Source organism: Corvus moneduloides, chromosome W, assembly GCF_009650955.1.
Source record: "Corvus moneduloides isolate bCorMon1 chromosome W, bCorMon1.pri, whole genome shotgun sequence".
NCBI lineage: Eukaryota > Metazoa > Chordata > Aves > Passeriformes > Corvidae > Corvus > Corvus moneduloides.
In genome coordinates this window covers 20803787-20829814 of record NC_045510.1, presented here as the reverse complement: position 1 = coordinate 20829814, position 26028 = coordinate 20803787, and the positions used below count along the sequence as shown (strand labels likewise).

Here is a 26028-nt window from a genome sequence, read left to right as displayed (position 1 = left end):
TCACACCATGTGCCAAGAGTGTTGTCCAAACGCTTTTTGAACTCTGTCAGGCTTGGTGCTGTGACCACTTCCCAGTGCCCGACCACCCTCTGTGTGAAGAAGCTTTTCCTGATATCCAACCTAAATCTCCCCTGACACAGCTCCAGCTGTTCTCTCGAGTCCTGTCACTGGTCACAAAGAGAAGAGATCAGTGTCTGCCCATCCTCTTCCCCTCATGAGGGAGTTGTAGACTGCAATGAGGTCTGACATCAGTTAGGTATCTCTTTGGATGCCATGAACAGTGCAATGCTCAAATTTCAGTGGAATACAATTAGATTTGGAAATTTCCACAATGCAGTACACACACTGAACTAAGACTGAGGCCTTCTGAAATAAAGAAGGGGTGCTGCAACTCAATTTCAGATCTTTAGCAGAACTATTGTCACTATGCCACAACTCCACAAGTCTTCATTTAGCCCTCAGATTTTCCTTTCAGCAAGATCCCTCAGTTCTTAAAACCTTCTTATGTTCCTTCTGCTTAGATTGCAATTTATAAAGCATTGATGTCTTAACGTTCTAATACATATATACTGACCTCTACTTTTACAAAGTGCTCTCTATTAATACAGGAAAATCATTGCTAAACATTATGAAACAGATGTCCTTACCTCTTATCAAATAAATGCTCTTAACATACTATTAAGTGAGGAAAACACTACTATGGATTATAAATTAAAGGAATTTTTAGACTGGATGAGATGCTTCAAATGATTATATCCTTTCTATTTCTAAAAATAGAAATCTCCAAACAGGGGAAAGAGTTGGGATCTTTACAACTGCTTATAGTTACTGTTATTGCTTATTTGTTATTTATATTATTTTTCTGCAGCTGAGGCCTATTCAAGTGTTAAATCACCAGAGAATGTAACAGTATTTTGTAAAATGATAAATTAGAATTACTTACATGAATGAACCCAGCATATTTTTTGTCTATTTCCACCAATTGCTGGTCAGCTTTGTTTCGCATAGAGGGCTCTGGATCTGTGCCCATAGCAATTAAGTACGGCACACACTTGAAAAAAACAAATGAAATGATTATTCAGAGTTATTGTACCTCTTCTTTCTCACTCTTTGCTCTTTTATTACAGTGTTGTTTATGTTATATTCTGACTACTGCAGAAACTAGAATAGGAAGCTTTATGCAACTTACTACCTGCCTACTTTTTTCAAGCAAATAGTACAAAATACACAAAAGACCAGCATTATCATAGAATCATAGAATGGTTTGGGTTGGAAAGGACCTTAAAGGTCATCTAATTCCAACCCCCTGCCACGGGCAGGGACACCTTCCACTAGACCAAGTTGTTCCAAGCCCCGTCCAACTTGGCCTTGAACACTTCCAGGGATGGGACAGCCACAGCTTCTCCAGGCAACCTGTTCCAGGGCCTGCCCATCCTCATAGGGAAGAATGTCTTCCTAATATCTAATCTAATCCTACTCCCTGTCAATTTGAAGCCATTTCCCCTCATTCTTTCACTACATGCTCTTGTAAAAAGTCCCTCTCCATCTTTCTTGTTGGCCCCCTTCAGGTCCTGGAAGGTCACAATTAGGTCACCCCGAAGCTTCTCTTTTCCAGGCTGAACAATCCCAATTCTCTCAGCCTTTCCTCATAGCAGAGGTGCTCAATCCCTCTGATCATCTTGGTGGCCTCCTCTGGACTTGCTCCAAAAGGTTGATGTCCTTCCTATGCTGGGGACCCCAGAGCTAGAGGCAGCACTGCAGGTGGGGTCTCACCAGAGCAGAGGGGCAGAATCCCCTCCTCCTCTGCTCCCCACACTGTGGGATCAGCCCAGCACATGGGGGGTTTCTGGGTTCCAGCACACATGGACGGGACACGTCCAGCCTCTCACCAACCAGCACCCCCAAGTCCTCCCCAGGGCTGCTCTTGATCTGTTCATCCCCCAGCCTGTATTGATCCCAGGGATTGCCTGACCAAGGCGCAGCACCAGACCTTGGTCTTTTTAAACCTCATGAGATTCCCATGGGACACTTCTTGAGCTTGTCCAGGTCCCTCTGGATGGCCCCGTCCTTCAGGTGTGTCACCTGCACCACTCAGCTTCGTGTCATCTGCAAACCTGCTAAGGGTGCCCTCGATCCCTTTGTGTCATTAATGAAGATATTAAATAACACTGGTCCCAATACAGACTGCTGAGGGACACCACTGGTCACTGATGTCCATTGAGACCCGGAGACATTATAAATGATAGAAGTTGTATGAGGTTTCAGGTAGTATTTCCAGGTCCCTCAAACTCTAAAGTCAATTTACATGACAAAAAATGCCATTTAAAAAAACCCAAACCACACACCACCAGTTATGACTAAACATGCACAATGGCTGTGTTATAAACAAATAATTACAAAAATATTATGTAAGCAAAGAATAATGGAGATGATAATTGAAGTTATAACATTGACTCTGGAATTCCGTAGTGTTTGGAGGACAGGGGAATTGAGGTGGAGGTAAGCTATCACTGTTTTCAGGATAAAGAATTAAAGAAAAGTGCTTGGCATACACCTGAAATTCATAACAGAAATATGCTCCAATGTACATTTGCATGTGCACTTTAGGCACTGGCTGGGCTTTTAGATATTGATCCAAAGACAAGAAAATACAGCATTTGGAATCTAAATTTCAAAATATGCTTTCTGTAAAGGCCCCTTGCTACAATAAGAGATTACTGTAACATAGATGCAAGAGAAAAACTAAAAATGTATCTAGCAAGTGTAAAAAGCTCTGAAACCTGAATAACAACAAAAAAAAACCATCATAAAAGGTTACCATACCTGAACAGGATGGATGAGACCCTGGTTTAATGTCAGTGCAATGACATTTAGAGCAAAGTGGCGTACACTGGACTGGGTATGAAAGAAAGCCTCAAGGACCTGTTTGAGATATAGTTGCATGATGGAACTACTCATCCCTGAGGAAATATCACCCATTTCTTTCAGGTCTTCCTGCTTTGCTACTTTTTTCCCTGTAAAAAGGACAAAAGCAATAGCACACTCACCGCAGTATAATCATTTACTTTGCTATTACTTGATGCATACTGATCTTTAAGCTTTATAATACAAAGATATTTCAGCCATCTTAGAATGGGTTTATGATCTCATGAAACACAGAACAGTCTGATAGCAAATATACTTAAAAAAAATAAAGTCGCACAAATTTAAAGTCTCATTCCTTGATAAAGGTTTTAATTTTTACAGTTTCTTATTTTGTATCTGCTAATTAATCTTGGAGAATATTTTGATAAAAAGTATTACTACCATCATTACAGCAATTATGCATTCTGGATTGCTTTCAGGATTTATACATCCTGAAAGTAAATAATAAGCTACACATCTCAATATACCTATGCACATAATGAATTTTTGAAAATTGTTCTAAGATATCTTGTGTACAATATTACTAATTAGATAACAATCTTAAATGACTCGGTTCATGTATATAGTAATTGTATGCAAGAAAGTTAGATTTTGCCTGCCTCAGTACAGAAGAACTCAACACTTACAGTCTCTGTCTGCCTGCTGCATACGTGTATCCTCCTCCTGCAAGTAGGTCTGGAGGTTTTTTAACACCTGGATTTTTAAGTTTACTGAACAGTTCTTGTCTGAAAGAATGCTGTTGTACAGAGTCTTCACTTCCTGTTCGAACATTAAACTTGGGTGTTGTATAAATGCAAATCCTAAGGGTGGAAGAAAAGAGGAAATATTCCATGTTATTAACTAGAAATTATTTCTGCTTATTATTTTCTGCTTCTTAAGTCTTTCTTCAAAATAGAGGTATGAAATTTATCTACTCCCAAGTATAGTACTAACAAACAGTATTGCTTTTTCATATGGACACCATTCTAAGTTTATAAGGAGTTCTATTATCTGTCTGATAGATAAAGATGGGGTGCCGACCTAGGGCAGTTGAACTAAGAGTTATATAAGTCTGGAAGTATGTCCAGTGTACTGGTCTGCGTATCAATGACTAGGAGGTCTCCCAAGAGCAAGGGAGGAACATTGCTAAAAAATTACTCATTGTTTTTCTAATACATTTGGAGAAGAACATTGTGATGAAACTATGAAGAGTTATTCATATGGAGACAGAGAAAATGTGGAAAAATTGCTAAATATCATGAGTATTTAAACAATACAATCTTAAAAGAAAAAATATAGTGAACACAATAAAATAAAATTTAGACCTCTCACTGTTATTATTCATATACCTATTAAGGTCGTGTTTTGAAAATTATCTGAAGCATTCCCAAGATTACATCTGTTAGAATATACACACTATAGAACTGCTTTTAGCTGCAGCCTCACCCTTGACAAAAAACTGGTTATTCTTAGTCAGGGAAGTCTTTATTTCATAAAAAGTTTGATCTAAATAAGTAACAGCATATATAATTTTAGATCACATATGTAGATTTAGGAGTGCTGCCAACAGACTCTTACAGAGTATCATAAAAAAACAGTAATGGGAACATAACTTCCCAATTTAAACTATATTTAACTACTTGATTAATTTTTTAAGACTGTGAGAAAAGCAAACATTAAGTGTATTTTTCACGACCATAGGAAACTAAGATTCTGAACAAACACACAGAAAAACATAAAAGGAGAATGGGGGGAAAAATGAAAGCAAATAAAATTATGCGAAAGCAATGTATAAAAGTGGGTATAACAAAGGGAAGACTGAGTCAGGTTTTTAAAACTCGCTCTGTGCGCAGAAAAGACAGTGTAGGTAAAGGCTAAGTCTAGAGCAAGACCTCAGTGCATTTAAGATCTCGTTTCAATTTCAGAACAAGAAGAGGAAAGAAGGCAGGGGAGATGGAGGGGAAAGAGATGAAAGAAAAAGGAATGGTGCTCCTCTTTGAAGTAGGTAGTATAATTGTCCACTCTATACAGGTGTATATTGATGTTTATAACTTGACCACCTCTGAGAAAGTCCAACCCATTTCTTAATTTTGAAAATGGAAAGCACTTGCATGTATGTGTAACAATCCATAACTCTTTCTTTCTTTCATTCACTTATTTAAAAGAATCTGAAACCACCAGTACTCTTAGGGAAATTCTTATTTTTCCATCCCCTGTAAGCAGGGAAGAAATTTTACTTGGCATAAGAATTTGTCATAGGGGATGAAAAAAGGCAACTGCTGTGTTCTCTTAAGGACTGACTTCACATCTTGGGGCTGCTCTCACACCACTTCTCTTCATACCTTTGTTTTCACTCTAAGGTTAAGCACTGAACTTGGCTGAGTAAGACATTACCTGTTAGATACTAACAAAATTTTTTATCCTCAATCTGCCTTGCAAGTACACATCTGGAAGAGAAGCATAACCATAAGCATTAAGCTTATGGTTAAACTCAATCTCTCAACAGCAGTGACACATCCCAAAGCAAAGGTTAAAACTGTTGAGTGTCCTTACTGTAAGGACACACTAATAATTACCAATAGGAAAGCACACACTCTTCATTTGATGCCTTCACTGTGTATAAATGTTGAATTAGCTTGTTAGTAATTTTCACCTTATTGCTGGACATAAATGTTGAATGGATTTGACAATTTGACTCAATTACCAGCCTGTAAGATAGAGCTTTGCACTGCCTACTATATCTCTGTACATCCAAGCAGCTACCTTCAAAGTGGAACCAGTACTTAGATGAGACTAATATCACTGAAAACAGTTGTCTGAGGTTTAATTAAGATAAAGACTGACATGTTTACAGGCAGAGAAAAAAGAATAAAAAAATCTGAAGAATGCCTACTGATAGCCACTCCTGTTTTCTCCTCTTCCCCAAACTGATCACAGTTCAGTCTGTAATTCAGGAACATTTCTGATGAATGCAACACTCAGCCTCCATGAGTAAAGCAATCATGTCTATGGTTAGGAAGGCAGCCCCTATCCCATGTGCAATATTTTGTATAGAACATTAACGTTAGAATGGACTACAGTAAGTGTGCATCTTGATACAATGTCTAGAAAAACCTCCAGCTAGTTAACACCATAGCACTGTTCCTGTAACAGAGGCAACCCCAAAGCCATTAATCCCACTCAGCTGTCTGCAATGGTTTCCTCACAGAATATCAAATCAAGATTCAGTCTCAGTCCTTATCCTCAGTCCTCCCTAGCCTGAACTGTACCAGGATATCTATAAAGCCATCTAAACAGCAGCATAAGGAGGAAAATTCTTATACACAGTTAAACCATATAACACAAGCTCACATACAGAGAAGACAACTTTCTTTAGACTAAGCCATAACCATGAAGTGAACTCTTCCAGAAACCAAGGCCTATCTGCCCAAACAAGATGCTCTTACATGTACAGTTTTGGTCCTTGAGCAGAGGACGAACATGATACAAACCACTCAATGGCAGTTCATGCATTACTGCAAGTCACTGAGATACTATACTAATGCCTTCAGATAAAGAATCTATTTAAAACTGAAATACTGCCAAAGACCCAAAATAAACTGTAATATTTAGACTATGACATCATCTCAATGCCTCAAGAAATTTCACAGAGCATCCCCTAGTTGGTATAAACTGCCAGAGTTCCCTCAACTCCTCTGGAATTTCTGCCCCTACACTTAAAATTCTCAAAATTTTTCCATCATTTTTTCTAGTTGTTCTTTAACTATACCTTGAGGACTGAAAAACAATATTTGGAGTTACAACATGCTTGCATGTGGGGAAAAAATAACATCTCCATTTACTTTGGAAACTTGATGCTTTTTAAGACTTGGTCATACATTAAAAAGGCATTCACTCAAAAGCATCCACTCTGCTGCAGAAGTATGCAACTTCAAAGTATCCCTTTGACTACATTTCTATAGCCAGGTCTCAAATAAAACATGTGGTGAACTTTGATTTTAAACAAACTTCCCTGCCACTACAGAAATAAATGCATGGATTTCTACTACAGCAGAATAATAAAAACTATTAATATTTCTTACCAAGGCCAATAATGGCTTTCGTCTGTACTTCTTCATCTGAATGCTTTGTAAAATACATCAGCAGTTCAAGTACTTTATCCTTAATGTTAACCTGAGGAAATTAAAACAAAAATAATAGCTATTTGAAGATGAAACAGGTATTTTTAATCTCTTATAAAAAGCATGTATCAAAATGGAGAAACACAATCTTACTGCATTGCCTTTGCAAAACCATGTATTTACAACCCAAAAAACTATATCGTATGCATTATGAAAAAATGCATAGCTTTGAGGGCCTAGGAATACCGTGTTCTCAAATAAGGGGAGCATTCAATATACACAAGACGTGGAGAGTAAATACAAGTTATTTTACCTTACTGTTGCCCTTAAAATCTTCCTGATCAAAATCAAAATGTCGACACAGTGCTCCAACAGTGAAAAGTGATCTAAGGAGTGCTGGTTTATTGGCAGTAAGTATTGTACTGTTTGGGTCTTCTTGGTGTTGACTTTTTAATTTTGAAAGTGCACCTACAGTAAGATAAAAGTTTTGATTACAGTATTTAATCATGGTGTATCCCTAAGATAAGACTTGTTGGCAAAACTGAAGAGTGACAATTACATGTGATTTTACTTACCATAGTATCTATTAAAACAGGCCCACACAAATTTATAGTTCTGAGTGACCTTGTTCACAACAGCCCCAAGACAGCTCACACAATGCTGAACAACCTAGGTGCAAGAAAGAACAAATGAGTTACATATTTAGAATTTAAACCTGAGACTTTTGTGATGTTATGTAGGAAAAAGATATGTAGAACTAAAAATAATGATCTAACAGATGTAATGTCCATCTCCTAGACTACTCTGAAAACATGCCCAAACATAATTGTTAAAATATAGCAACAACACATACAAACACAAGTAAACCAAGAACATTGAATTTTCATGGCTCAAAAGTTATCTTCATAATGAAGACAGACTTTCTTTAAACCAAAACTATGTAGTTCACAATGTGAAATGGAGTTAACTGAATAGTAGTGTTTAAAAGCTTACTGTCATGCCATATTTGATGATGAGTTTCATGAGGTCTTCCTCAATAGTGGCAAGAAATGTCTCACTTGGGTGTTCCATTAGTGGCACTACAAGTTCTAAGATTTTTGCAACATTGCAGATCACCATGAAATCATTCTGGGTCTGAAACAACAGCATTTATAGCATTTAACATTTCTGGCTGTGTTACCTATAAGTATTATTAATATGTATTATGCAATGCATATATAATACATATTAATATAATACAATTACATAATAGTATGATACAATTATGTGTCTTATGTAAGTTATTTGGTAAAGATTTAAAAGAATATATAGTTTACATCTGCTTTTAAGTTACATATTATTTTGAAAGCAAGTTCTTGTTTTCTACAGAACTTTTGTAAAAAAAAAAATCTGTAGAAGCAGAATTCACCTGTCATCAAGGCTGTGACAGACCTGAAAACTTTTGGTCATGAAAATTTTTTGGAGTCCTGAAACAAATTTAGGAACTCTTCCTGACACATGCACACTAGAGAATGCACAACACCTGGCAACAGGTATTGGCAGCAAGCAAATAATCAGATAACCTTTTCCTATATTGTTTGATCAGAAGTAGCTCTACATCTGTTGTAGATATGCCTAGAGAATGCTCCAGGGCTGAAACTGTAAAATCCTAGGCTATACCTGCAAGCTAAGCTGATAACAAGCATTCTCAAGCCTGCTTTTCCCTGGGCAGCTGACCTAATGTAATAGATTGCTACTTCCCACTCAGTCAAGCTCTTCCTTGAGCCATGGCTGCGTGATCCTGCTCTGCTCCTGCCAGATGAGGGGTTCATCACAACCTTCACCGAGCCAACTGTGCTAATCAAAATGGCAGAAAGCAATGCAATGTTTCAGAGGAGGGGGCCATTTTACTGGACTGGGGGGATTCAGCATTGTAGCTCTCTATCATTTTTGTGAGCTAAACTGTCTTACAGAGGAATACAAAAACACCAGAGCTAGGGTAGAGAGAGGTGAACTGCTGAAGAGGATAGAGCAGGACATTTTCCTTCAAATATTTTTGCTATATGTTAGATCACTCTATCTTATGGAACCATACCTTTAGTCTTAAGATTCATATGTTAAATCTTAACTACTTTTAAGACTGTGACTATAAAATACAACAATTTTAAGAAATTATTTCATAACAGGTGGAAAACTGTTTTAGTCGTTAAGGGAAAGAGGCAGCACAGGTTTCAGTTTCATTTGGCTGTAAAATGTGAAGGCAGAGGGTGAGGAACAGCATCTTGGATGCTATAGAGATCATCAAAAGGACCTAATATCTTTAGAAGATATGATGATCATGAATCATAGAAACATAATTTTTATTTCTCTTTTGCTACCTTCGATTTCATCAAGCATACAAGACAGCCATTAATTTCCATGCTTAATTATCTGGGAAAAAGAAAAGACTGAATTTCTAATTTTCTCTACTTACGCTACATTTAGTGGTCAGGTATGGCTGCATGGTCATGGCATGTTTGACCATTAGCTGGGGCCTGATTTTGCTGAATAAGAACAAAGTGGTTATGCAAGCAACCAAGCGACCAGAATTCACACCTTTGTTGTCAGAATCTGCAAAAAAATTAGAAAATACACAAAGTAATGTTTGGTCAATGGAAAACATATGGCCAAAACATCATATGACTATCTCTTTCATAACATATCTTTCAAGATCAATACAGAATATTCTTATTAGAGATGAGAACATAATGCGCTAACATTTGTATGTGATCACAACATATGTAAAATAAGAAGCAAAGATGCTTCAAAGATATAACTAGTTTTTAACCTAATTACTGTACACAGAACACTGGCCTAGCCAATGATTCCTATTACAACTGTAGAATGTATTAATACAAATAAATCTTGACACATTTGTTTTGTTTTTAGTGAGCTAAAAGTTTGAACAAGTTATTTTAAAATTAGCTCTGTTATTGTGATTAGCTAGAGAAAATTAGGGAAGGTTTATTATTACACAGTGCTCAAAGGTTCATAATCAAAATAAATGCAATAACTCATTACCATCAGTTTTGTAATAGGAATTCTGTAACAGTAACTTTTCACAATAGTCATTTGAACCACCACTGTTACAGTATCATAAAATTCAAAGAAGCTACTGGGTTGTAAACACTACTACCTGACAAAGATTCCTCATATTTAAGAATGTGCTCAACCAAATTGTCAACAAGTTGAGTACAGGCTTTTTTCACAGGTTTATATGAGGCATCCTCTTCTGACTTCAACAGCTATAGCAGATGAAACAGAAAATTATTTAGTATTCAGGGTGCATTCATTTACATTGGATATGTACTGGTTTTATAACAATTACTACAGATACACAAGGATTTTTCACTACAAAAGCATTTAACTTCTCCATAAAAGCTACATGGTGAAGAAAAAATTAAGGGAAGTAAGAAAAAATCAAACCAAAATGCAGAAGAAAAAAATTTAACTGTGATAAAAAGACAAAGAGTTCTACTGATTTTTGCATTGGGATGAAAGCTAACTTTGTGCTTAATGAAATAATGCAGAAAACAATAATGTAGTCATAATTGCCAGCAGTAACTAATAGGAGTTAGAGGGCTTTTAAAAACACTTAGGAAAAAAAATACAAAAGGAATGCTGGTTTTTGACACTAAAAAAAAAAAAAAAATCAAACTAAGGTGAGACATAGTTCTATGAACATTTTAATCAGTTAATTTAATTGAGCCTGTACTATAGCTTTTTATTCAGTGCAGGCATTAAGAGGCACTTTGATTTACTCCGCTACCTATTTTCGTGGCACTTGAGGCTAAAGTAAAATCTTTGGAGGCCTCTAATACTCCCATGCATGCTGTTGTTAATTTTACTTGAAAATTAACAAGCGCATATGAGTTGTAGAGGAGAAAGATAACACAGGCTAAGACATATAAACAAATCAAGCTCATTTCTTAGAAAAATCAGAGTAAAATATAATGTGGAAGTAAGCTATGGTCTGAAGATTCACTGCTTCTATAAACTGTGTATGAAATACATTGGATGTAAAAATACACTTATCTACCATTTAAAAAAATCTACATTACACTAGAAGCCTCATTTCAGAATTATGTATCATAGCTGTGCACTTCATGTTATGTCACTCATTATTGAAGAGACTATGAAATTAAAAAACAAACAAACAAAAACCCTCCCCAAAATGAAAAGGGAAGTATTTTTAAAACAAGTATATGGAAAGAAACTAATGTTGGAAACAAAGAAAGTTACACCAATGGAGAATTAAAGAAAGGTCAGATGTTTAAAGGGCATAGATTGAATTTGTTTACTGTAAAGGACTGGTCTTGCAGTCTCCATTCAATATGTTTTAGTACCAAAAGAAATTTTAAAATTCTTACAATGATTGTGCCATACATTCAAAATTCATTACTTACATTTTGAAGAAGCTGTTCAAACCAGTCATAGCCTGTATCTCTACAAGCTGCAACCTAAAAGTAGTTTTGAGAATAAACTGGTTAAAAAAGGCATCTGAAGTAAAATTACTTCAACACAGATGTCATCTTAAAATATCAGTAAACATGCACAGATATATTTTTTAAATATTCAGTACAATATCTTTGGACACCAGAAACTTCTTTTCTGCATTTAAAAAAGAGTTCTCACCATTTAAGTGATCTCAGAATTTGTATCCCATACAACACAAGGCCTACACATTTTACTGGAGATTGCTACCACTAATGACAACCAAATTTTGGGTTAGTAGAACAACATTTTGTACAGATTAAAGCACAAATACACGTTTGACATATTAAAAATGAACATGCATATATGTATGCATGTACATATTTTTATATAAACAAACTAAGCCTTCACTGGTATCATGTGTCAGGAACAGCTCACAGGTGCTCCAAAAAAGAATTGGCAGAACTGAGAATTAAACTGAAGTCAAATAAACTGACTGGTCATTCTGGCAAAATGCACAATACACTATAATTCAGTAAAAATATTAAAAATCAGTTTAAACTCATATTTTTAAGTCACGAGGAGAGTACTTTGATATTTACATCTTGGTATAATTGATATTAAAATACCTTTTCAGTACAGTGGCTTTACGCAATACATTTTCACTACAAATGTAAAAGCATTTTATTTGAAACAGATTTTTGAGACATACAATTGAATTTGCTGCTCCTAAAAAGTAGATAACATTATGCCGATACTAGTTTGCCTTGGGTGAGAACATGACCTTGCATTTGTTGAAACAGCTTGATAACCTTTCAAAATAAATGTTATCAATTGAGGAAATTTTTCTTTTAAGAGACAACTTCTTAGTTAGGCTTAATTATATGGTGCTACTAGCATTTCCTGGAAAATGTTAAATATAACAGAAACTTGTGGTGTTTTAACTGAACAAGTATTTTACACAACCTGAATATAATGTGGTCTCAGTTATTACTGACAGAAGATTAGTGAGCATTTAAAGTTTCCTATAGCCTGTTCCACCAGATTACTAATTCTAGCATGTATTCAATGTCAGGAGACATATAAAGAAATTAATCTGATAATTAAATTACTTGTGTATTTTTCTTATTCTAAAAGACTACAGACAATATTTCAAAGATACTAAAAACATAATGAAATTTTACATGCAACTTAATTGAAATTTGTTTAACATACCACATCAGTGATATTTAGTATTTTCCTAGTCATTGCTTCTTTGTCATGATGTAGAGTTGGAGTGAACCAGAGCTTCTGGAATGTCTCATTTACTAATTTCTGAAGGAAAAAAAATATTAGCAAAAATAAATAATTTTATCTTGGCACGTAGGTATTATTACTAATACATCCATATAATAATTTTTTTGACAATATGTGCACTATTGTAAGGAATTATTCAACCTATGTGATACTGTTGTAGAGAATGTTATCTGAGATAGACCTAGATTACTATTACAGCAGTTATACTGGTCTCTAAGCAAGCTTCACTAAAATGATCACTGGGAAGTGATGCTACAAAAAATGGAGTTACCACTTTCCTGCACTAATTTGCATTCCTCAGGAAATTATAGTACCCTGAGAAGCTGACAACTGAACACAAGACTACAATTTCTACAGCAGAATTAGCAGCAATTTTAGATTACTTTGGCATTTTCAGAACAGCTGTGACAAGGCAAGGAAGAGAGAGAAGTCAAGTCTCTCTACCCAAACATAGGAAGTTGGTTCTCTTAAAATGTTTTTGTATGGAGGAAAAGATGGAATAGAATGAAAGTGAACTATTCCCAAATTACTTATAAAGCATATGCTTGTAGGAAGCATTTCTCATCCATGGAGACTTAAAAAATACATTGCAGATACTGCCTCATCTTTATGAGGTTGTTGGAAAGGCAAGGGAAAGGTCATCCTCCTTTCCTAGCAGCACCTTAGATTCAGCTGTTCATCTACTTCTTGATTAACAGTCTTCTCTGAAAGCCACTTGGCATTAACATATCTCAAGTGGTAAAATTATATGTTACAGCTTTAAAGTTGCAGATTTCAAATCCCACTGAAAGTGTGATATTCTTAATTACCCAGCAATTTTAAAATTATTTTTGCCAAATCAAACAAAAAACATCAGTGTCAGGTTTATGATTCAGAACTTATAAATCTGGCACATACTAACATCAAGTACTTAATTTTGACTTAAAGTTTATTTTGTTTTCAGAAAGGAATTTTATATACTAATTTTACTTGTTAGAAAAGAGAAGTATCAGAGACAATACTTGCAAAGAGAAAAAAAACCCCAAAACTCTAGACATTAGCTTTTTAAAATCCTTTAATTGTCATCAAGAACTTGAAGAAAATAGAAGAAAGAAAAGAAAACCAAGTCAGACGGCAATGTAGAAAGCTATTTGCTCTTAAAAATTAAAAATGAATAAAAATAATAAAAATTACAAAGGAGCAATGAAATACTTTTTTTGATTATTTTTGCATCAAAATATAGAAACCAATAATGATAATTTAAATCCTGAAGGATATGTTTCATTCTACCTTAATGCCTTCTTCATCATTGACTCTCCGAATCATTTTCACACACATTTCAGTAATTTTGGGAAATGTTGGTTGTTCAATGCAGATATCCCTAAGTATCTTTATGACTCTTTTTCTGACACTGATACCAGTATCCTGTGAGGAGAAAAACATTATGCTCTTGAAAAGAAATCAAACATATTAATTAATGTATTATATAAATTAATATTTGAAGATCACACAATCTAACCTGAAAAATGTATTCAGAAAAGGCAGCTAAAATATTCTGGAGTATATTTATACAAAAGGTCAGCATAACTTTATTTGCAACAATTCTAAAGGTTTTGGCTGAGTCCTCAAAACATTGAAACACTTCCTCAATTTATATTGTCCCATTTAAGAACTCATGATGTTGCAAATGTATAATTCCAGTTCTTAATTCAAGATCTTACAAGGTAGATGCAATGATGCTTTAGCTACTGTTTTGGAACACCCAAGACACTTTGTAAATCTGGACTGTAATACTTCAAAAGCCTTTGGATAAAGCTTATGGATGATATGTGCAGCAAATATTTTCCATTTTACTAGGCTTCATCTAAGGAGAAGGATGAATAGCTTAATTTCATATTACTTAATTCAAAATATGTTTAATCTAAATTTCAGGATGAGTACCTTTATGCATGCTCATATGGACATCTCCAAAACACTTTACAAACATGTTTTATCATGTAACTATAGCAAATGAGTAGTATTTGACTAAAAACCTAACATGAATGCTAAAAGCTAGTGTTATCTTACAGTTAAATTAACACTGTATTTTATCTGAACATCCAGTGAAAACCCACTTTTTATACAAAAACTCTAATAAAAAGCCTTTTAAAGCACTAAAACATAGCATAGAAAAACAAAATAGTTTTATCTTTTTTTTTTTTATTAAAAATGGCAACTTTAAATTACTGTGTTGTAGACTTTTTTCATCACCCACACTACTGAACTGCCCTCAATAACCCATATCTAAGACTTCAGAGATGTGGCAAAATTCCTCATTTCATTGAATCTGTGCTTTAATAAAGGAACCAAAAGGAATATAATCCTGGTTCTGTGGAAGTACCACTTTCTATGTATATTTACTTATTGATGTATATGCTGGTTCTGGCTGGGGTAGAGTTAATTTTCTTCCCAGAGGCTGGCAAGGGGCTGTGTTTTGGGTTTGTGCTGAACACAGGGTTGATAATATAGAGATGTTTTTGTTATTGCTGAGCTTGCACAGAGCCAAGGCCTTTTCTGCTCCTCATACGCTGGGGAGGGTGCTGGGGGTGCGTGGGAGGTTGGGAGGAGACACAGCTGGGACAGGTGACCCCAACTGACCCAAGGAATATTCCAGACCATATGACATGATGCTCAGTATATAAAGTGGGGGGAAGAAGGAGGAAGGGGAGGACATTTTGGGTGACAGTGTTCGTCTTCCCAAGTCACTGTTCCATACGATGAGGCCCTGCTCTCCTGGAGGTGGCTGAACACCTGCTTGCCCTTGGGAAGGGCTCAATGAATTCCTTGTTTTGTTTTGCTTGTGTGTGATGCTTTTGCTATCCCTGTTAAACTGTCTTTATCTCAACCCAGGAGTTTTCTGGCTTTTACCCTTCTGATTCTCTCCCCGATCCTGATGGTGGGGGTGTGAGCAAGTGGCTGCATGGGGCTTGGCTGCTGGCTGGAGTGAAACCATGACAATATAACAAAGCGTCACTGAAAACAAGCAATGCATTTTAGAAGGTTGGTCTTAAAAGCATGATGCTCCCCATTAAAATAATAAGATATCATTTACTCTTGGAATCATCATTCCATATTATTAAACATATAAACTCAGTTGAAAACAAATTTCCCAATGACACATCATAAATATCATAAATCACTGTACCAAAATTCTTTCAATCAGCATATCATAATACTGCTCAGCAAGCTGAGGACGACAGAGCACAAATCGTCCAAGAAGCTCCACAGCTGCTTCTCGTACACTAGTGGAGTTATCCATTAGCCGCCCATGAACTCCTCGTTGCATATCCAGCTAAAAAGGAACAAATAAAACACAAATCCAAAATAGGAATTAAAGATTTCTTTTAAGTGTGACAGAAGAATGCATATACGTAATGGATATTTCAGATTTTTTTACCCTGGCTAGAATACTGGGGTCTACAGCAACAACCTCAGACAGACACTTCATGGCTTTTGTTCGAACAGCAATTGCATTTTCACCAAGTACACGCAGAATCTAATAAGAGAACAAAAACAATGATTCATTTGCTTTGGGAAGGTAACAAACTGTTTACAGGCAACAATGCAGCAGAATAACATGCAAGTGAAATAACTAAAATAAGAAGTCCCTTCATTTTAAACTCTGCTCTTGCCATTCAGTTGTGCCTTTCATCATGGTTCTTTCTAGGAAGAGGTGGATTTGAGCACTATCATTTTAAGAATGGCTCTGTATGCACATCAATATAAGTAACAGAACCTAAACTAAACCAGTACTGGAGTTCAAACATGTTGCCATGACAACATGTTAGTGCTCTTCTCCCAGAAAAAGGAAAGAAATCATACTGGTTAAACAACAGCTTCCAAAGTGACAGTAACATGCACTGCAAGCAAGTAGCTAAGTTGGCTTGTATTTTCAAATTAAGATCAATTTAATGAGTTAATATCACCAAATGAGCATACATCTTACAGAAACTGTAAAAAAGATTTCAACATTTTGCAATTTTTTTTCTGAGTACATCTAAGATATTGATTTTGCCATCTACATCCATGGACAAAATAATGCATGTACAATATGACATATAAAATGCATGCAAGAAAAAGAAATATAAGCACTTATTAATACAGAAAGCACATGGTGTTATCATGGCCTGTTAAATACCCGTGCTCAACAATGAACAGATATGGCACACTACCACAAAAGTGTTTGGAATCAGAAACCAATTGCATTTCACTGTACTAAGACTTCCAGCACAGTTTACCTGTGTCAAGTAAATATCGAAGCTCTGGGCAAATGGCCTCATAGAGGCCAAGTAGCGAACAATCAAACATGCATCTTCATAGTCCACAGTATCAGAATTCATCCTGAAACAAATTCAATGTTTTAATTAGGACATGTTTATAAAAAATGATTAAAAATGTCAAATGCATGGTTAATAAAGCAGTGGTGCTCAAACGTACTTTAATGTACTGAACTGAGATGGAGCAGTTTTAATGATGCTGCGAAGAAATGTTTTGCGATTTTCCGCTCTATGCATGATTTGCCCTGTGGTCTCAACATCTTTTGCATGATGAGTTCCTTCAGATGAATCCTCATCCTTCTGAGATTTAATTGCCTTCTCTGTCTCCATAGTTGTATCACGGAACCACTGAGCTATATAAAACTTCCGAGAAAACTGGAGAAATACAGCAGGATACACAGAAAACAAAACAACAGATGTAGAAGAGTGAAATTAACAGATATATGAGATTGAGTCTAATGCATCAACTATATTTCAGAAAACACAACCAACATTATATGTTAGGGTAACAATTTAATTGAATCTCTAATATGCATGACCAAAAATCATTTTATTCAGTGCATGTTACTAAAATTATTTTTATATAAACTTGACATCAGAAAGCTGAAATTTACCACTAATGATGCATCAGTTTCTGTGTTCTCATCCAGATAATCTAGCAAAGCCTTTTGCAGCTGTTGAATTTCATCTCCTCCTCCTGAAACCTATCAGAAATAGAAAGATAGTTTTAAAATAGAATATTGCAGTGGTGATTATCATCTGAAAATCTGTATGTCCACATATAAAATACACTGAAGTTAATGTTCTGCAGTTATCAATACAACTAACAATTTTTTAATCAATTACTTCTGAACTTTATAGAGACTAAACCAAATTAGACTGTGGCTCCAAAGTCTAAAAAAGATTAACAGCAGAATAAGACTTATTTTAAAACAGACTGACTGATTTGATTAATTTTCATTCTGTGATCTTGTGTGAAGACCCTCTGTTCCCAAGGAGAAACACAGGGCTGAAATCACACATAGACTGACAAAAGATTTAACCTATAAAAGGCATCATTAGCTCTCTCAACAAAATTAAATACTGAAACAATGACTTCACAGGTGAACAAGGGATAAAAGGCAAAAAAGTCAAATGAACATAAATATGCAACACAGACAACAGTAGTAAAAACATATGGAAAACGTCAAAGAAATAAAAACAACTTATCCCTCTGAAAAATATTTGGTATAACTGTTTTCAGGTTTAAAGCATTGATACAGAGAAAGTGCAGCAAGCATGCTCAATCCATTTAGCAAAAAATTTACAGAGGTTATTCCCAAACACCCCTGAGCTCTAGCACTAAAGAATCATACTCTCTGAGACTCAATTAAGTTTCTATAAGTCAAAACCATTGAGAACAAACATACATTTTATAAAAATTCCAGCTAGTGCATAAAGTCTATCTACAGAAAACGGTAATATTAATTTTCTTGTGAAGCACTTTTAAGATGCACAAAAAGGATTACATATGAAATATTATTCTGAGAACTATGCATCAGATTTGTAAATATCTAAACTGTATGAATGTTAAAACCAGAATTTTTTTCTTTACAAGAGGCTATTGTATAGGAAGTATGTATCTCCTGATCTCTTAAATAGTTCTAGCCTATGTAAATCGAACAATGATTTTGTATATGACCATCAGACAATGTACTTTTCCCCATATAGGGGTTAGAGATCAAATCAGTATCAATTAACTTGTTATTGAATCAAAAACTAACTTTCTCAACACTTACAAGACAGCATAAACCTAAAACCATAAAACATTCTTTTTTCCTTAGTATTATACTGAAATGTGCAGGTCCTTACAATTGCCGATGCTACAGCAGAAAAAAGGGTTTTTTTCCCTTCAAATTAATGAGTTCAAGAATTCAAAACACGTCTACAGTAGACATAATACTAATATATGTTTATTAATATATATTTGGCACCCTATGACGTGCAAATTATGATTTGAAAGTCTGGCCTTCAACCAATATTAAATTCTGTGGATAAAAAGGCTGAAAAAGTTGCTTGATGAACCTTAACTGCCTAACTATTTTAAAAAGTAAAAAACCCAGAACAAACAAAAAGAAACTGTGAAGCCCACAACAAATCATATTCAATATTGATAATAAAAGTAGAAGAATAATTCCTGGCTTAAACTTCTTCAGCTACAAAACATTTTTCTTCTTCAGCAATAAAACCTGTAATTTATAACCATCAATTTATGTATGAACAGCATGGATTGAGAATCTTGTCACAAATGTAGCACATAATATAGCTTGCAAACAACAGCAAGCAGAAAAAGGTACAAGTCTAGATCAGCATATCAAGAGATAAATTAATGAAAAGCGTGCACAAGTGTTCAAATCAACTTGACAATCTATGACAGATTTCTATGAAAAAAATCTACTGTTTAAAAATGTCAAAACAGAATAGATTTTCTCCTAAATCTAATTATACAGTTCATGAGTCCAAACCACAATAGACAGCTATAAGCATTCATCGATCATTAGGGATTATCCTGGTAATGATATCAGAGAGTAGAAGGAAATATCCAACAGAGTCTAAGTATTCAATTCAGCAGGAAAGAAAAATCTGTAGAGGTATAAGTTCATTTCTGAATGAAAAGAATAATTTAAGATATTTCTAATGACTAAAGCCGAATATGTCTACCAATGGATCTTATTTTCTGGCCATTTGGGCAACAAAGTGAAGCTTAGGTGTCATGTACACATTTTCAAGTAGTTATTTGTTCTTATGTTACAAATCATTTATAAACAACACAGTCTACCCTGAGTGATTGTACTGTATAGTATACACTTTTCACAATGCCATCATTTATGTTAAGCCTCCTGAGTAACTGAAAAAAGCTTTTAGCACTCAATTGCCCATAGCTATTTTATTTACTACAGATGTCAATGCCTAGTTACTGCCTGATCCTGTAAAAAACTCAAAACAAATAAAAAACTTCAGGTCACCACTCAGGTGTGTATCTTTTTAGAATATCTTTCAGTACTATTATATAACTTCTGGAGATAAGGAAAGAGAACAGGATTCTTCTAAAATATTTCCCTATGAAGTCTAATGTACAATTGTCAAAATCACTGCAAAAGGAGAATTACAGCCCCTTAGCACATAGAAGTATAAATTATAATAAGCCATGAACATAAAGATTTGACACTATACATAGTAAAATATTCCAATTGACAAAAGTTATGGGAAGTATCAGCCTCATGAAGGAATAGATGAATTTTGATTCTTTATCTGAATGCCTGTAAATTGTGTGACTTTTACCTTCAAAATAAGTCTGTAACAGTCATCATAAAATACATATAATAGATCTGGAGTCTTTTCAGGGAAACGAACTTCATGTGAATACTCAACTTTAGATCTCATCATGTTGAAAACAATTAATAGTTCAGAAAGAAAAGTATTGCATCCATAAGAAATGTGAAAGTTCACATTTTTAAAAGGACACACAAGGCCCAAGATTTTCTTAATGTACTTTAGAGGGCCCAAATCCATACACTGCTTTGTTAATTGCTGCCAACCTTGTAGATTTGGAGACATTTTAATAAGGAGCATTAGCAGAAATGCAAATATGTATTCTCTAATGAAAGATATATGCAATTCCAGTAAAAAAAAAAACCACAAAAGTAACAACCCCCCCCCTACACACACAACCAATACCAGTTCCATCACATAAAAACTAACCTTATAGGCCTAACAGTTTAACTCTCAAGTGTCTGTATATGAGTGCCATAAGCTCAATTACCATTTTGCAATAGCAAATGCACATACATGCATATACATATTTTAAGTCCTCTTAAGAGATAATCCAACTGTCACTCCATTATTTCATCTATATTGTCACCAGAAAATTGGTTTTACCATTTTAATTAACCACTTAAAATGATCACTAGGAAGATGGTGTGAGAAAGACATGAATTAACAAATGTGATACTTATAAATTGAGTATATTTGATCCGGAAATCTGAAAAACAATGAAAACTCATTCCCCATGTATTGTTTTGGCATGGCCTGGTTTTAGGTAGCGGGGGGGCCACAAAGATGGCTCCTGTGAGGAAGCTGCTGGAAGCTTCCCACCATGTCTGGCAGAGCCAATCCCTGATGGCTCTGAAGATGGATATACTGCTGGCCAAAACTGGGCCAATGAGAGAGGTTGGCAATGCCTCTGTGATAACATATTTAAGAAGAAAATCAAAACAGTCACAAGATTTTGGATTCTAGTCAGAGAAGAGGAGGAGGTGAGAACATGTGAAGAAAAACAACATGGCGACACCAAGGTCAGTGAAGAAGGAGGGGGAGGAGGTGCTCCAGGTGCCGGAGCTGAGATTCCTCTGCAGGCCGTGGTGAAGACCATGGTGATGAAACATAGATTTAGAAGAAACATAAAGATTTTAGTTATAGGCTAGCTGTGCTGAAATTAGTTAGAGTAAGAAGGAATTCGGGCCCAGTGAGAGTTAATTAAAATAGTTAAGAGAGCTGGACCTGAAATGGGTTTTAAGATGTTAGTAACTGATTACCAAATAACTGATGATCTGTCATTTGTATGTTTGTTTAGCTGTGCTTAGAACGAGGAATAGAAACATTGATAAGTTGGTGTATAGAATAAAGACAATTGCCAATTTCCTCCCTTTGTGGGAGCCCATCCAAAAGTCACGCAAGAAGAAACTTAGAGGTCACTAAAGTAATTAGGATTGTTAAAGCTCAGAAAGGCAAAAAGGTCAAAATGAGGAAGATGAGTTACTTCATCTTTTTGGGACCACTGACCCAATTCAAGACCACCGACTCAATTCAGAACACACACTACACATGCTTAATGACATTTAAGCTCATTTCCATATGAAGCGGAGAATGGGAGGTGTTAATGTTATGAATATGCATTTGTATTTTGGATATTCATAATATTTGTAAATAAAAAGCTTTGTGTTATTTTGTTTTGGGGCCCTGCATCTTAGGGAACTATCCCACGCAGTGCCTGGCGCCAAATAAAACATACACTTTCTAACTCTAAACTGTTAGAGAGTTTTTGTCCGTCTCAGTTGGATATCGATATTAGATCGATATTCATATTTTGGTAAATCAGTGAAGCAGGTGTGCCCCTGCAGCCCATGGGTCCACGTAGGATGAAGAGATCCACCTGCAGCCTGTGGGGGAGGTGCCCATGCCGGAGTGGGTGGATGCCTGGAGGAGGCTGTGGTCCAGTGGAAGACCCGGTAGAGAGAGAGGACCCTTGCTTCCAGGCTGGAGCAGCCTGTCCTTGGAGAACTGCACCCCGTGGAAAGAGAGACCCATGGCGCAGAAGTTTTGGGAGGACTGTTTGCCCATGGGAGGGGCTCATGCTGCAGCAGGTGTGGTATGGCTGCTGCTCATGAGAGTGGGCCCACGCCGGGGAAGTTCACGGAGAGCTGTCTCCCGTGGGAGGGACCCCATGGCTTCACAGGGGAAGACTACTCTCCCGGAGCAGCGGAAGGAAATCTCGGTGATGAACTGACCAAACCCCCATGCCCTGTCTCCCTGTGCTGTTGGTGGGAAGGAGGGAGGGGCTTGGGGGGGGGGGGGGGGGAAGTGATCTAAGGGCTTATTTTACTTCTCATTGTCCTCCTCTGAGTCTGTTAGTAATAAATTCACTTTGCAACTTAAGTTGAGCCTGTTTCGCCCTTGAAGTGTTTCTCCCGGTCCTTATCTCACTCGTGAACTCTTCGTTAATTTTTTTTCCCTTTTCCCTCCTCTGCCCAGCTGTGGCAGGGGAGGGTGAGCGAGCAGCTCTTGTGGGTGCCTAGCATTAGGCCAGTGTCAAACCACGATACCTCATAATGCCAGTTTTTCACACATCTTTAAAATGTTTAGGCTTTTAAATAGATATATCTCAATCCAACTGGCATGGGATCTTTCACGCACCTGTTTGAGTATTCTGGCTATAGAACCTTGATCCATTTTGCTAGTGACTGCATCTTTCCTGAGTCTTGCAGCTACAGTTCCAAGATAGTCAAGCGATGCAACTCTTAATGCCATTTCTGTAGATTTGTTACTGAACTGGTGAACCTAAGAAAAGCAGAATAAACTGTTATAAAAATTATTTATTTATGCAACTGAGATTCTTCTTACAAGACAATTTGACCTTATTAAAAAGTCCACCTAATTTCCATGCTGCTTAAGATTATGTAATTTGCTATTACATCACAGATACAGTCCTTACTTTACAATGTTTTTTCCTTTGAGTCTTTCTCTCTACAAATATGCCTGTTATAAAAATATATATTTTTAAAAAACTAAAATAAACCAGACAGCTAGTAGAGCAGATATCCTTTGCAATAGCATAGCACCATAATACATCTTCCTCATTATTCACACAAGTATAAAGAAAGCTACATATTACCAGGAACACAACCATAAAATATTTTCCAAATAAAAAGCTCAAATTACTGTATTAATTGCATTGTAATGCTGAAGAACAACTCTCAAAAAATATTACAATGAAAATATTCACATTCTGTAAAATGTCACAATCCATAAGTAAATGTACCACTTAATTTAAGACCAAACTTATAAGAGACCAAACTACTTAATTGTTTTCAGGTTCTATGCTAAAGGAATAGTCCAGAGAAGTATGGGACTGGGAGAGAAAAGTCCCTCCCACTCTAAGTGAAGATCAGGCTCATGACCACCTGAGGAACCTGAATGTCCATAAGACCTTAGAGAACCTTCCAGTGTCTGAAGGGGGCCTATAAGAAAGCTGGAGAGGGACTATTTGCAAGGGCATGGAGTGATAGGACAAGGGGGAATGGCTTCCCACTGCCAGAGGGCAGGGTTAGATGGAATATTGGGAAGAAATTGTTCCCTCTGAGGGTGGCGAGGCCCTGGAAGAAGGGCCAGAGAAGCTGTGGCTGCCCCATCCCTTGAAGGGTTCAAGGCCAGGTTGGACAGGGCTTGGAGCAACCCGGTCTAGTGAAATGTGTCCCTGCCTGTCCACTGCCGGGGTGTGGAATGAGATGAGTTTTAAAGTCCCTTCCAACCCAAACCATTCTATGATTCTATGAATAATTACAGGTATTAGTCTGACTTTATTTCCAATGAATATGAATGAAACTATTGGATAGCATCCAAAGGAGGGCAATGAAGATGTTGAAGGGTTTAGAGGGGAAGCTGTATGAGGAGCATCTGAGGTCACTTGGCTTGTTCAGCCTGAAGGAGAAGAGATTGAGGTAAGACCTCACCGGGGTCTGCAGCTTCCTCCCAAGGGGCAGCAGAGGGGCAGGCGCTGAGCTCTGCTTTCTGGTGACCAATGACAGGACCCGAGGGAACAACTGGAATTGTGTCGGGGAGGTTTAGGTTGGATATCAGGAAAAGGTTCTTCACACAGAGGGTGGTCGGGCACTGAACAGGCTCCCCAGGGAAGTGGTCACAGCCCCAAGGCTGCCAGAGCTCAAGGAGCATTTGGACAACCCTCTCAGGAACAGGGTGAGATTGTTGGGGTGTCCTGTGCAGGGCCAGGAGTTGGACTCAATAATCCTTGTGGGTCCCTTCCAGCTCACCATATTCTATGGTTCTATGAATATCTAAACTTGCTATAGAATGGCATTTTTTAATGTGGAAAATGTCATGGAATATTAGAAGAGGACTTTAATGAGAAACTCTATACATATGACCTTTACTAAGTTCCATATCAATGATCTTCTGACCTAAATTTTATTTTCTATGCATTACATAATAGTGATACATGTAAGAATATCCTTATATGCTGCATGCGTCAACAATCAGAAAACACTCCTGTAACAGTTTGAGCTGAAATAAACAAGTTCCATTGTAATAAGAAATAAATTAATATAATAGTTAAGAACAAAACTTACCAGTAGCCTTCCTAATAAGCTAAGTAGCAACTCTGCAGCTGGCCATTCTGGTTTATTGACTGTGGAAAGAAGATCTTGAATAAAGTTCTCAAACAGTGGTCTGTAATCTTCTTCCCCTTGTTTACTGCCACATCTGTTTAAATCAAAATGCATGTTTGTAAGTGAATTTAAGAGCCATTTAAGCTTTTCTTCTGATGCAAAGAGAACTAATCCTATTTTTAGCCAAAAAAACCCCAGTTTTATGCAATTCTAAAAAAAAAAAAAAATCCAAAATATTAGCAGAAAAATTGGTTTTTTTCCATTTACAGACAAATAGTTTAAACAGTTATCACTCCAAGTTGTACTGCAAGTAAAGCAGCTAATCCGGGAGAGTAGAATTTTGTTCCTAAGGTTTTTTATTTATTGTTTTGAGTTAAAGTCTGCATTAGCTTGGATAAACAAAGTAGGCAAAATGCTAAAGCTCAAGCTAGAGTGGGGTATTTAGGAGGTGTTGTGTCCTTAAACCTGGTCTGACTTATCTCACAGTGATAAGGCATCTCAGTATTATGTTCCAGAAAGGTTAAAAACAGAATGTAAAAAAATCAAAAGATAACATACATGATAGTATTTCACCTATATGTGGCATCCCTAACTTTAATTATACCAGAAGTATGCAGAGAAATGGCTAGATAGCTCACAAACAGTGTTTTGGCTTAACAACAGAAATTAACATGATAAAAACATCAGGACTTTTTCTTACAAATCCTTTGGTTATTCAGGTATGGGTTTTTTTCCCCTGCTGAGCTATTGACATTCCTAACTTTATCTAAATGAAAGTAATTTTAGGGTTTTTATATTTTGGTCATTTTGATGACTGAAATAATCTGGTTTCATCACTTAAATATTTTACTCAGCCTTCTCTTCCATGTTTCAGATGAGTAAAAGATCCCTGATAAAAGGATCCTATATAAATTATCAGACAGATTCTTAAATGTGTTCTTAAACTCTCTGCAGACTTTCTGTTCCATAAAATTTTTTTTCCAGACAGGTAGCTCTCTCAGAGATTTATAAAATATATTG

At 36.2% G+C, this 26028-nt stretch overlaps 1 protein-coding gene across 1 annotated transcript in view; it reads right to left on the bottom strand.

Moving 5' to 3' along the window:
* The window catches only part of LOC116437440 (nipped-B-like protein), a 126544-nt gene that overhangs the window by 8627 nt on the left and 91889 nt on the right, over positions 1-26028 (bottom strand). Inside the window, exons 22-40 of the mRNA XM_032095084.1 lie at positions 24970-25102; positions 23021-23164; positions 17683-17772; positions 17229-17443; positions 17030-17132; positions 16189-16287; positions 15937-16083; positions 14043-14177; positions 12693-12791; positions 11450-11503; positions 10180-10288; positions 9478-9614; positions 8019-8159; positions 7601-7694; positions 7339-7493; positions 6987-7077; positions 3552-3725; positions 2824-3014; positions 944-1051 (exon numbers count right to left, since the gene is read on the bottom strand). Coding sequence (XP_031950975.1) covers positions 944-1051; positions 2824-3014; positions 3552-3725; positions 6987-7077; positions 7339-7493; positions 7601-7694; positions 8019-8159; positions 9478-9614; positions 10180-10288; positions 11450-11503; positions 12693-12791; positions 14043-14177; positions 15937-16083; positions 16189-16287; positions 17030-17132; positions 17229-17443; positions 17683-17772; positions 23021-23164; positions 24970-25102 — 2419 coding nt within the window. The remainder of the gene's footprint in view (positions 1-943; positions 1052-2823; positions 3015-3551; positions 3726-6986; positions 7078-7338; positions 7494-7600; positions 7695-8018; positions 8160-9477; positions 9615-10179; positions 10289-11449; positions 11504-12692; positions 12792-14042; positions 14178-15936; positions 16084-16188; positions 16288-17029; positions 17133-17228; positions 17444-17682; positions 17773-23020; positions 23165-24969; positions 25103-26028) is intronic.